General features: G+C 51.9%; 1 protein-coding gene across 2 annotated transcripts in view; it reads right to left on the reverse strand.

Moving 5' to 3' along the window:
- TBC1D21 (TBC1 domain family member 21) overlaps positions 1 to 13,116 on the reverse strand; it is a 36,499-nt gene that overhangs the window by 6,627 nt on the left and 16,756 nt on the right. The window contains exon 11 of one of the 2 annotated variants that reach the window (XM_058427895.1): positions 846 to 1,011. The exons of the other annotated variant lie outside the window; for it this stretch is intronic. Coding sequence (XP_058283878.1) covers positions 967 to 1,011 — 45 coding nt within the window. The 3' untranslated portion in view covers positions 846 to 966. Of the gene's footprint in view, positions 1 to 845; positions 1,012 to 13,116 lie in introns of those variants that run through there. 2 annotated transcript variants of the gene reach the window in all.

Genomic DNA, 13,116 nt, shown 5'->3' on the forward strand with positions numbered 1-13,116 from the left:
AGCACAGAGGTGGTTGTGATTTTGGGGAGGGAAGTTTCGGTGGGATAAAGGGGAGCGAGTTACAGGGAGAATGAGAGAGAAGGACACACAGAGTCTATGGACTACTCTGAAAAGTATGGACAATGGGAAAACTGTTGCATGGTCACTGGGACTGGTGAACAGGCAAGCTTGGGTCTGGTTATGGAGTTGCTCTGAGCCAGGGAGAGAAGCAGGCAGACCTGCGGGAGCAGCAGCATGTCACCCCACCAGCTGCCAGAGCTGGACTGATGGAAATGTAGAGGGGCGCCTCCCCCGGGCATCCCAGCCTGCACTGATTCAGACTGAGCAGCCAGGGCACTCAGCTGACACCTCACACTTCTGTCTTCCTCCTTGGGAATTGTGGATTGGCTCGGCATAACCCAGTTCTGCAAGCATTTATTTGATTGATTGGAAGCAGACAAGGTCTCTCTCTGCTCTCCAGGAGAGCAGACCCCGTGCTAAGCATTGAGCGGGTGGGAAAATGAGAAAGACCTACTGCACAGTCGAGGGGAGAGGCAGGCATGCAATGACAGATGCATGCAGGGGGCTGTGGGGTGGGCACCAGTGGCGCCACCATTGAGCATGGTGGAGGCTGGAGAAGAGGCAGCTGTTCTGTCTGCTCTGGGGAAGTCTTCTTGCAGCAGCCAAGTCTTGAAATGTGATGTAGGCTGAGAGGCAGAGAAAAGAGGGGACAGGTATTTCTGGATTTCAAAGGCTTCCAGCTTGCTTAAGCCTTCCTGATAGCTGGGTATCACACACCCTCATGACGATGGGGCTCACTGACTCCAGAGACAGGCCTTCCATAGCCAGACCCCTCCTACCGTCCTGTGATGGAGTCAGACTGCCCTTGCTGGGGAGGTGTCAACAAGAGGATGCTTGGTAGGCAACGAGGAGGGCCACGGCATGCAGGCAGCTCCTTTCTTTGGTTAGGTTCTTCGGTGTGGTAGGCTACATAATAGTCCCCCAAAATATCCACATCCTAATTTCCAGAACCTGTGAATGGCAAAAGGGACTTTGCAGATGTAGTTAAGTTAGGGATCTTGGCCAGGCATGGTGGCTCATGTCTGTAATTTCCAGAACTTTGGGAGGCCAAGGCAGGAGAATTGCATGAAGCCAGGAGTTCGAGACCAGCCTGGGCAACAAAGTGAGGCCCCATCTCTACAAAAAAATAAAAACAATTAGCTGGGTGTGGTGGTGTGTGCCTGTGGTCCCAGCTACTCAGGAGGCTGAGGTGGGAGAATTGCTTGAGCTTGGGAGGTCAAGGCTGCAGTGAGCCATGATGGTGCCTCTACACTCCAGACCGGGTGACAGAGTGAGACCCATCTCAAAAAAATAAAAAAGGGATCTTGAGATGGGAATATTATCCTGGATTATTTGGGTGAAGGTCAGAGGAGGAAATAGGAGATGTGACAATGGAAGCAAGGTTGGAGCAATATGGGAAAGCGGCCACTAGCCCAGGAATGCAGGCAGCACCCAGAGGCTAGAAAATGTGAGGAAACAGATCCTCCCCTAGAGTCTCCAGAAGGAACCAGCCCTGATGACACCATGACTCAAACCCGGTGAAACTGATTTGAGACTCCTGGCCTCCAGAACTGTAAGAGAATGAATGTGCATTATGTTAAGCCACCAAGTTTTTGGTAATTTGTTACAGCAGCCATGGAAACAATACACCCGGGAAGCAGACTTTGATGAAGATGTGCACATGGGCATTTGCATGAGGAGTGCTCTTGGGGGCATGCCCCTCACCTGTGGGGAGAGAAGAGCAGAGGTGGCAGTTGCAGGTGATTCCCTGGGAAGCTCCAGGGCTGTGGTGGCCTGCAGAGTTACCCCAGATTGAGGCAAGAGAGCCTGGCCCAGGGACTCACACAATCATTGGATGGGGCTTCCCTGTGCAGCGGATGTGGCCTTAAATGGGGCAGCTCCTTTTGGCCAAGAGCAGTTCATGGAGAGGGACTCAATTTTGAGCCCTCAGCCATGCTCACCTTGGTCCTGAAGCAGGCCCCGGGGGCACAGCTATGCATCCCCAGAGCTGTGGAAGGTGCATCTCTCTGAATCTTCTTCCTTTGCTCTATGGGCCTGGTACTTTGACAACTTTCTAACTTTCTGGACTTCCTCATCTATTGAGGAATTCTGCAATGCATCCACATCTCTCCCTGGGCAAGAAATTGGGCTTTGAGTCCCAGTTTCTATAATTGTCATGAAGTGTTTTACATATACTGCTGTCTTTAATCCTAGGAATAACCATAGCTATTAGCCCCATTTTACAGATGAGCAGCCCGATAATTGAAGAACTTCAATGAATGCTCAGAGGCAGAGCCGGGACTCTCCCTAGGTCCGCCTGATGCCTCTTCGCTGCCCTGTGACTTTGCCTCTCATTGTCCACCCTTACTTATTAGCTGTGTCATCTTGTATAGACCACTGAACTTCTTTTGGCCTCAGTTTTTTAAAAAACAAGACTCTAGTCTCTGTCATGCCTCTCTCCTAGGACTGTTTTCACTTGGCTCCAGGAGAGAGATGTATGCAGGCTTTGTGCCTGGGCCTGAGACTCTGCTGCTATGACTCCCTGGATCCAGCGAGTTTGCTCTTGCTGTACCTCCCTTCGCCCAGTCCCCCAATAGCTCTGGGCCCCTGGTCCAGGGGAGAAGGAGAAAGCAGGACAGGTAGGGGGTCTCATTTGAAGGTCTCTTCTCTGGTGCCTTGTGGTTTTCAAGTATGACTCACCCCTTTCATATCATTTCCCCCAGCACTGGGAATTATGCAGGACTGCTGTGCATGGTTACATGGTTCGTGTGCCAGGCCTCAGCCAAGGGTGTGGTGGGGATTGAAACCTAGCCCGTGCTGGGCACTTCTTGCTTAGCACAAACTCACCATCTGCCAAGAGTCTGTGTCTGCGCAGAGGGGCCTGTCTTGTTTAATTCTCACAAAAGTCTTGCCCGGGTTCTCAGTGGCCCGGAATTATATGTTGGCTTTGCAGGAGCCCAGGGCTGGCAGCTCAGCCCTCAGACCCTGGCATTCAGGGCAGAGAACGGGTGGTGATGGATGTATAGGAGGGAGAAGCAAACCCACACCAAACTCACAGTCACATCCCCAGAAGCCACTGATTCTGCAAGTCCCTCTGTGGGAGCTGCCCAGGTTCTCCTGGAGACAGGCAGAGGGGGTGAGGCCCCAGGACTCCTGGGCTGCCCGCCTCAAAGCCCTTGGCCCAGTCCCCTGTGCAGACTTCTGGCACAGAGGCCCACATCCCAGGCTGAGCTCCCTGGGGCCAACCACAGAAGGTCCAAGTGCTCTGCGTTCCTGCCTATGTTTTTAATTACCCCACTTACTTTCCCATTCATCTTTCCCTTCCCAGTCCTTTCTGTACAGCCCCCAGACTAATGTGCCTCAAATCCTGATCTCACTGAATTCCTTCCCTGGCTCAGAGACTTCCATGGCTCCATTCTGTCCAGGCTCGGCATTTAGTGTTCATACACACACCCCTCTCCAAGGGCGACGGCTGTTCCTCTTCTCTTCTCTCCCCTGATTCCCCCTGGGCTCCCTGTCATCTCCTTCCCACCACCTCCCACCTCCAGACCCTTGGCCAGACTGTTGCCTTCCTGGATCTCTTTCCTTACTCTCTCCTTTCCACTATCTAAATATTAACTTTCCTTTCAGGTTACCCTTTCCTTTCAGGTTCCCCTCATGCAGAGCTGAAGCACAGCCCTGGCATCAGGTGGGAGCGTGGCCCAGGGCAAGGAGCTCTGGGAGTGCAGCCTGGGGCCTTGAATGACCCGAAGGACTGGATTTGAGGAGGGTGCCTCCTGAACCTTCCTCTGCCCTCTAGAGGGACTGCACCAGATGGCAGCTTCCTGTGAGCGGGAGCCCTCAGGTCAGGAATTGAGGGTGCATCAAGCTGTGAGCCAGCGGCCATGGAGCAAGGCTCACCCGCTTCCCAGGAGGTTCTCAAGGGCTGGGCTCTCAGGTAGAGAAACAAGCTCATCAGACCCCTCGGCCACGGCTGCTTCAGGTTCCTAGGAGACTCACCTGCCTGTAAAGATGGACCAGGAGCTAACAATTGCTAGTGAAGTCTAATATGGGAGCTGCTAGCCACACGTGCTTCTGAGCATTTGAAATGCTGCTGTTCCCAATTACAATGTGTTAAAGGTGTAAAATATATGTCAGATTTTGAAGACATTGTGCCAAAAAAAGGTAAAATTTTTATTATTTTATATTGGGTCCATATTGAAACTATATATATGTATGTATATATATATATATATGAGTGTATGTATATATATATGAGTGTATGTATATATATATATGAGTGTGTGTGTATATATATATATATATATAGTTTGTTTGTTTGTTTTGAGATGGAGTCTCACTCTGTCACCCGGGCTGGAGGGCAGTGGTACAATCTTGGCTCACTGCAACCTCCACCTCCCAGGTTCAAGCGATTCTCCTACCTCAGCCTCCCAACTGGCTGGAATTACAGGCACATGCCACCACGCCCGGCTAATTTTTGTGTTTTTAGTACAGACGGGGTTTCACCATGTTGGCCGCGCTGGTCTTGAACCCCTGACCTCAAGTGATCTGCCTGCCTCGGCCTCCCAAAGTGCTGGGATTACAGACATGAGCCACCGTGCCCGGCACATATTGAAACAATATATTATGAATATATTGGGCTAACCACATTTTTTTCACCTGTTTTTTTTCTTTTTAAATGTGGCTATTAAAATTTTAAAATACGTTGTGGTTCACTCACATTCTGTTTCTAATGAACACTGCTGGTCTTGGGCCTAGAAAACCACAGGAGAGGTCCGTGGATGGTTTTTCACAGTGAAACAGGTAATGGTTAGGAATCAGGTTGAGGAAACGGAGGAGACCTCTGATTCCAGCCCCACACAGCCCTGACCGTGGCAGGGGATGAGTGCTGGCCTAATGATCTGCCCTGTGGCCAAAGGGCGTGGCTTGCACAGCTGCACCCTGTGCCACACGGGCCTGGTGGGGCAGAGCAGGCCCCTGCTGGTGAAGCAGCAGCTCCCTGGGTGAGCCTGTGCATGGTGAGGGGATGGAGACCGAGAGCCCAGGGAGGAGGCTGAAGGACAGATCCTCTCCAGACTGCCTTCATTACCATTTGGGGAGATGATTCATCTGAGGTCCCTGCTCTCCTCAGGCCATGATGCGGGCCGTGATGACCACTCACAGTGAATCACACTGAGAACGTGTGTGTGTGCTGGGGGCAGGCAGGATTCCCAGCCAGGAAAGGAGGAGTAGAGGTGGAGTGTGGGTCCCACTGCACCTGCTCACAGGGTCCTAGGGCTGCTGGGAAATGCTTCCAGGGGAACCCGAGGCTCCCCTGATCCCAAGCTCCTTCTCCAGCAAATCTGCAGCCAGAGTACAAGGGGTAGGGCCTCTGAGAGCCGTGAACAATAGAGTCCTCCCTGCCCCCCTTTCAGACCCAAAGCAGCTCTGGGCCAGCCAGTTAGGCTTCCTGCCTCTTGGCAATACCTCTGCCCCAGAGCAGAGGGATTGCCCAGGACTCTTGCAACCTGGGCAGTGTGCCTGGTCCCTGGGGTAGCCGGGCCTCCCCATGGTGTCCTGGGCTTGTGGAGGAGGAGGAGCACCCTTTGTAGGCTGGCACACGCAAGTGCAGGCTCCACAGGAAAGAGGAGGTGGCTCACCCTGGAGGCTGCACCTTGTGGCTATTGGAAGCCACAGATCCTGCAGAGGTCCTCTCTCCTGTGACTACAGCTTCTTGGGTTACAGAATAACTATTAGTTCTGAACCTGACTCCTGCTGTGGCTTTCCAACAGCTACTATTTCTTTGAGTCGAAGTTTGCTGGGCTGAATGCATCATAGACATAGCCATATTACAACCTGTAAGGCAGGTATTGTTATTTCTAATTTCTAGGTGAGAAAACAGAGGCTCAAAGAGATTAAGTATATTGTCCAGGGTCACACAACTATTACCTGGGGCCCGATTCCAGAGTCCAAGGACTAACCAATTCACACTGCAGCCCACTTAGGGTCTGGCCTTCTAGGAGGGAAAGAGAGGTGTGACGACAGTCAGAGAAACAGCTCTGGTGACTTTCAGTGCGGCGACCAAGATGAGGTGTGGATGATGGAGAAATGGAGAGGATCCAAGCCATGGGATGGAAGTGACAAGAGGCCATTGCTTTGAGTTCCCCTGAGAAGACATTTGTCAATATCTCCCCAGCCCAGTTATCATGGGCTATTTCTTGACATCTTGACATCACCCCCACCCCACACACATATGGCAGCCCCATTCCACTACACATGCACCGCTAGTCAGCCATGGGGCATGCACTTGGACTTCATGCTGTCCTCCATTTCACAGAGGGGGAAACTGAGGACTAATGGGGGCTGGGACTTCCCCAATCTCAGGCCATCCCACTGATCACTGGCAGACCTCAGGCCCACCCCACTTACTGAGTTAAACTGGAGTGCATACCGTGTCTGCCAAGGAGAGAGAAGTCGGGTGTTGCCTCTGAGCCTTCTTTAGGCCTGTGGTTGGGGGCCTCACGCTTCCTCTCCCCAACACAACAGACCTTGTATCTCTTATTCAAGTTTACCACCCCTCCTTGTCCCTTTGTTCTGCCAGGTTCTCTAGCCCCCTTTCCTATTGAGCTAGGAGTTTTGAGAACTCATTGTCACCAACTCCCCCCACCATCATCTTCATCTTCTCTGCCGCTGCTCTGTTACCCTAGTCTCATATTGGTCACTACAATGGCCTTCACTGCCCCCACCACTCTACCATGGCCTCTAGCACTTGAGCCTCCACCATGATCTCCACCATTACCACCACGACCTGCCATTGCCATCATTTCTATCCTTTGTGATGGCAGAGTCACTATTTTCCTCCTCCCTATGACTTCCACCCCTCACCTCTGCATTGCCATCCTCTCCATTATGACTGTCACTAACATGACCTCTGTCACCTCCACTTCATCTGCAGAATCACATCCAGTATCACCTCCACTATCACTGTCACCACTGCTGCCACTACCAGTACCTCCATTATGTTTGTCCTCACTGCCGCCACAGCTCTCATCTCCTTCAAGCCCATTTTCACCTCTGTTGTCGCCATTATCTCTGTTGTTCATGTCACTATCATCACCAGGAACTTCATCACCCTCACCTCCACCTCTGCCATCTTCTCAACTATTTCCAACTCTATCACTTCCACCATTACCTCTCCCATGACCTCCACCACCTCCATCATCCCTATCACCATTACTCTTCCCACAAAGTTCAGTGCCTAGCATTGATCCTGGGACTTGAGTGAGGAGCCCGGGCAGAGAAGAATATCCTGACTGGCTGACAGACATCCTTGCCCAGATTTCTCAGAGCAGAGCATCGGCAAGCCAGGTGTCTGAACAATCCCTCCTTTTGACCTGAGAGCTGACCCTTCCTCAGGATGCTTCTGACAGGAGACAATTTAGTCCTCCATGTCAGCCATGCTCGTACCTAAAGAGACAGCTGCTGTCTAGTTGAAAGATTGAGGCCATTAATCTGGGCTGCCCTTGTTTGCATAATGATTGCATACATTTGCATCCTATTTGCTCCCAGCCTCTGAATGCTGCACTACCGGTGTTCGGGTACCATTTGCATATCACTGCAGGTGAGGGTCAGACCTTTGAGACTTTGGCTCTTATTAACTCCCTAAAGAAATTCTTTTATGTGCTGGCTTAGAATAGAACTTGGAATGCTTAATTCTAGAGTTAGTCAGCTGAAGGGCTCTAAGGTGGGAGGGTAGGGAGGTCTATTCCAGAGCTCCTGGAAAGAGGGCAGCCATTGGTGTGGTCCAGGAAGGAGACTAACAGGAGAGTTGACTGCGGAGACAAGCTCTGCTCCTGGACAGTGCCCTGCACAGTCACTCCTGTCCTCTCTGGGCTGTAATCACTCACTGTGAGGACTTCCTTGAACTCCCTGTAAGTGGAAGGAAGGGGTCAAACCAGCTGATCGCTAATCCCCCTTCATTAAACTCCTGTTCTGAACTCAGGTGTTCTTATTCCTGACCGCACTTTAGAACCACCTGGGAGCTTTTGAAAAAGACCAGTGCCCTGGCCCCACCCCCAGATATGCTGGTTTAATTGGTGGGCCCTGGGAATTGGTTATTTTTAAAAAGCTCCCTTGGTGATTGTAATGTGTGTCCAGACTAAACGCTATTGCTTGTGACTCCGCCCTCCTACGCCTGCCACCAGCCTCCCTCATTTCTGGTTGTGAATCTCTTCCCCACTACAAGCTCAGTGAGCACCAGGGTCCGGCAGGACAGTAGAGCTAGTGCTTTTGTTTGAGGTCCCAGAAATAAGTCCTTTTCCCTCTTGAGCAGTGTGGTCGATGGCCCTTGGCACCAACTGGAAATTCTCTCCTCTCTGCCTTGGTCTTTTTCCATCCAGGTGGTCTCTGCCATGGGGGCTGGTCCAGAGAAAGGTCGGCAGGGGCAGGGATAGGAAAGAGAGGCTACTCCTGCACAGCCCTCCTCCACCCTGTCTCCCAGAGCTGCGCGGCTCTCCCCTTACAACACTTGGCCCACCCCAGCGGCCCAGGCTTTGCTGCTGCTGCTTCCATGTGGGACCTGCCAGCCCCATCTTGGATCCCCACACTCACCCCTGCAGACTGACTTCCTGCAACCCCAGATCCCCAGCCCACTCCCCGTCCTGGAGAAGGAATGCAGAAGGAATGTTCAGAGCTTTGTTTCAAAACAAGATGCAGCAAATATGGCTGCCTCTGGGCCCTCCCACACTTATTGGGGTCATCGAAGGCATAGAGAGGGACAAGGGAAGTAGGACAGAGCTTCCTGCACACACCACCCCGTCATCCAGCCCTGGACCATCTCGGCCCATTGGTGGGGTTTCAGCTGCCAAGGGTGGGGTGGCCTGTGAGATGAGGGCCTGCTCTGCAGAGGACCAGACAAGAGACTCAATGTGGGCTGCGGGAGGATGGCAGACACCAAGTGAGGCTGTGGGCAGGGAATGAGGTGAAAACGGAAGCTGCCCAAGAGCCAATACCATGGCATAACAGTGGGGCCCTGGGGTTCGCCCATCAGCATTCAAATCTGGACTTTGCAAATCACTAGCTGTGTAACCCAGTGCCTCAGGTTCCTCGCTGGTAATGAGAGGGTAATGACTGCACCTGTTTCTGAATTTGAATTCAGTCATGAGGGTGAAATCAGAATCAGAATTCTGATTCTGTTAGATAAAGCATGTGAGTGCTTAGCACAAGGCGTGGAACATATTAATTACCCAATTAGTACACCTTCTGTATAATTGTGAGGGCAGGGGTCACATGCCCTTGTTCGTGACCTCCTGAAGCTCCAGCCCACCAGCTGTCCTTTGGGGTTGGGTCCTGGGCAGTGGAGGCCCTTCCTAGTAGCTATGTTCTTCCTCCTGAAAGGAGGGAGTATCCCTTCCTCCCCACTGACCAAAGGTCTGGTGGCTTCAGGCCAGACTCCGTTCTGCTGGCAAGCCTGAGGGTGGGTGCAGAAGCCCTCCTTCTTTCTTCCTCTCTGAGGGGGGAAACACAGACCTGGGGGCCCAGAGAACTTGGAGTTTTATCCACGGTTACTCTGTGCAGTTGTTAGTGGGTAGACAGCTATTATCCTAACTCCAGGAACAAAAAGTGGCCTTGGGGTCATTCAGTGTAGCCAGAGAAGAAGGAATAAATGAATGAATTCTCCAGGGAAGAGGCTTAGAAGAAGAGTGAAAGAGAGGTGAGGGTGAGAGCTTGGAAGGAATGCAGCCAATTCAATCCAAACTTTCATATCTGGCTCAGGACCAAGTTTTAGAAAGCTTGGATGGGGCCTGGCTGCTTCCATTTTCTTTATCTCTATGCTCGTGGCCACGGTGATTCACTTAAAGATATTATGTCTAGGCCTTGCTCATTGGAAGTGTGCTGGGCACTAGTTTTTTCAGAATGAATTAGTCACTGTTTTCATCTCCACCATGATTGCCCTCACCACCAACACCATCATCAATATCAGAGCCCTCCCTGCTGCAATCCCCTTCAGTCCCTTCCTTGAATCTCATCTTTTCCTCTGCTGCTACTTAAGGAGTACCATTAGAAACAGTCAGTTTTTGTTGGCAGGATGAAAGTCAGCACTATCGTCACCACCACCAGTGATGACATCATTACCACTGCCAGATTCTATATCACCTCTGCCACTGATGTCACCATCACTACCACCTCCACCATCATAAATGACATCACACCTCTGCCACCAACACTGCCATATAATTAGCTTCACCACCATCACTGACATTACTACCACCATCACTGGCATCTCCGACATCACTATCACCATCACTGCCATCATCACTGACATTACTCTATTGTGTTATTGTCATGGAATCCTTGACGTGTTCCTTTCCAGCTTGAAACCTGTGTGGACAGTGACGCCTTTGCCTGAGTTTTGCTCGGGCCTGCTGGGCTTGTTTGCCCACTTGGCCTGGCAGGCTGCATTCGGCTCACACTATTGGCCTGGAGCCCACACCTGCCAAGGGAGAGCCAGACATGGAGTGTTGAGGGGTGTGTGAACGAGTGAGTGTGGGGTCTGGCCACTGCACACAGCCAGCCGAGCGTGCCAGTTGTAGTGGGAGGGGAAGCTCCAGATGCTGGCATGGGCGCTGGCCGCAGCTGGACCAGGAGTACCACAAACAGCATCCATGGCTGGCACAAGGGAACGCAGTGGTGCATGGAAGCTTGGAGACACCAAGAACCACAGAGCCCCAAAGAGGGTGTCACAGCCCTGGCTCAGGGAGCTCCTGGGTCTGGGATCCCCAAAGGGCTACAGCTTTTCTCTCCTTCTCTCTTCTCTCCTTCCTGTCACCTGCAACATGGCAAGCAAGGGGTGGGTTTCAGCCCTGTTTGTGTTATAGCTCTTTCAACCCTGCCATTCGGTGGGTCTCAAGTTCTTGTCCCACATCCAGGAAGAATGAGGTATGTGGACAAGTGGAGGGTGAGCAAGGCAAAGAGTTGCTTTATTGAGCAACAGAACAGCTCAGAGGAGACCCGCAGTGAGTAGCTCCTCTCCACAGGCAGGTCATCCAGTAGTCTGCCTGAGGCTGGCTGAGTCTCGGGTTTTTATGGGCTTCAGAGGAGAGAGTGTGCATGCTAATTTGTCCATCAGTGGCCATGGGCAGACCCAGAAAAAGCCCCATAGGTTGTCACTCCAGTCCGTGGAACTGGCAGCCTGGCCCCCAGTCCTCAGACTGTCCCTGGTCTGAAGGTGGGGTTTCACCAGGATCTACCCCTTTCCACCCAGGATCTGCCTGCCTCCTGCTGTCATTAACCTGCCGTCCATGGTGCCCAGGCTGTTCATGATGAGGGGTGCCTGAAGGCCCATGCCGAGCCATCCTTAGCACCCCCTCAGCCTCTCTTCCATGCTTGTCGGTACCCAAAGTCCAGAGGGGGGCCAAGAAGGCATGGGGCTGGTATGTCAGTGCTGCCGCAGGTGTGCGCACACCTGGCTGGGTTGTGACAGCACCTGGGCTCAGCCACAGCTTTGTTCCGAAATCAGAGTGGGCACCAGGAGTGGGGAGAGGCCAGGCAGTTGGAGCAGGCAGTTCTGAGCCTGTGAGGGCATGGGGGTTTCCAGGGCCCCCAAGAGTGCAGAGATGCCTGGGTCCACAGCCGTGGCAGGGTGGCCGCAGCTGTGCCAGGGAGGGTGGGTCTCCCACCCCTCCAACTAGGAAGGGGGCAGGGATCCTGCCTGTTTTTGGCTCCCACTGGCTCCATGGAGCATGCAGCCTTCGCTGCGCCTCCCCTACTGCAGCTGGCATCATGGCAGTGACTGCTCCAGATGGGCCACCACTGCCATCATTACAGCAGTCCAAATGGTCTAAGACAGTACTCAGTAAATGCATGCTGAAACAAACTAGACTATCATAACACAAACTTAGGCTCTAGGATTTCAATGCTTCCTATAGCTCTGTCTCCGGAAGGGACCCTACTGGAGAAAAACAACACTGGCCTGTACAAATGATAAACTAAGTGAGCCAGAGAAGGGGGAATAAATGAATGAATTATACAGCCCAGTGTTATTTTTTAGGACCTGCATAGCAGCATGGTGGGAAGATCCTAATCTACAGTCTGATGGGCTGGGAGTACTGCAGACAGAGCTCCACTCTTCCAAGATTGTTACTTTCATCACTCCATCACCTGGGATTTATCTGAATCTGGATCAATTCAGTGTCAAGACTGAATCCACTTCGTCCTCAAAACCTAACAGGTTTTCAAATATGTGCCCTAGTAGACAAGAGGCTCCTTGCAGATAGCACAGGAAATGATGTGAGGTTCAAGGAGGGGGGCTTGAGAGGGGTGGGGGAGGGGACAGGGCTCTGGGATCTGCACCCAAACTTCATCCACTGGGCTCCTGGGAAGGACTGTGTAATAATGGGGCTCCAGTGATTTTAAAAACAGATTTGGCAGCAAGTTGTCTAGAAGATGAGTTCTTAAATGTTTGTTTTGAAATAGATGTTTGGCATTGTGTGTAGGCCCCAACCAAAAATAATCAGCCATCTAAAGTCACCAGTCTAAAAGAAGCATTAGAAAATGTTCATCGGATGTTTCTATTGATTCTTCTCTTCCCAAGGCCAAAACTAGCTCAGCAAGATGTCTTTTACTCTGGTTCTCTGCCTCTCTGGCAAAATGCAAACACAGTTTCATCCTTGGAGAACTGTGTTTCATGCAGGAACCCTTATTTAAATAAGCTGCCTTAGGAACATAAAAGCAAAGGAGAAGTGTAGCATATAAATTTACCCATGTGCCTCCCTGCCCAGCAAATATGAGCTCTTTAGCCATGCAGAGAAGATGTTGCTGGGGGGACAGGCCCTCATTCTTCAGCATTCCCCCCCCGACCTTCCAGCAAAGATACAGCAGCTAAGAGACTCAGAGCTGGTCCTGGATGGGAGACTGTTGCCTGAGGGGAAGGAGACCAAGCACTCATCGGGGACATAATGGCTTTGGAGTGATGGTCACTAAGAGTGTCAGGATGGGAGCAGAGAGAGGGACAGTTGGCTGAAGAGTGAGAGGGATGGTCATGCCTTACCTCTAAGGACCAGTTCACAGCAAAAGCAAGGGATCCCTCCCGCCCATGTG

This window comes from Hylobates moloch, unplaced genomic scaffold, assembly GCF_009828535.3.
Source record: "Hylobates moloch isolate HMO894 unplaced genomic scaffold, HMol_V3 SCAFFOLD_14, whole genome shotgun sequence".
NCBI lineage: Eukaryota > Metazoa > Chordata > Mammalia > Primates > Hylobatidae > Hylobates > Hylobates moloch.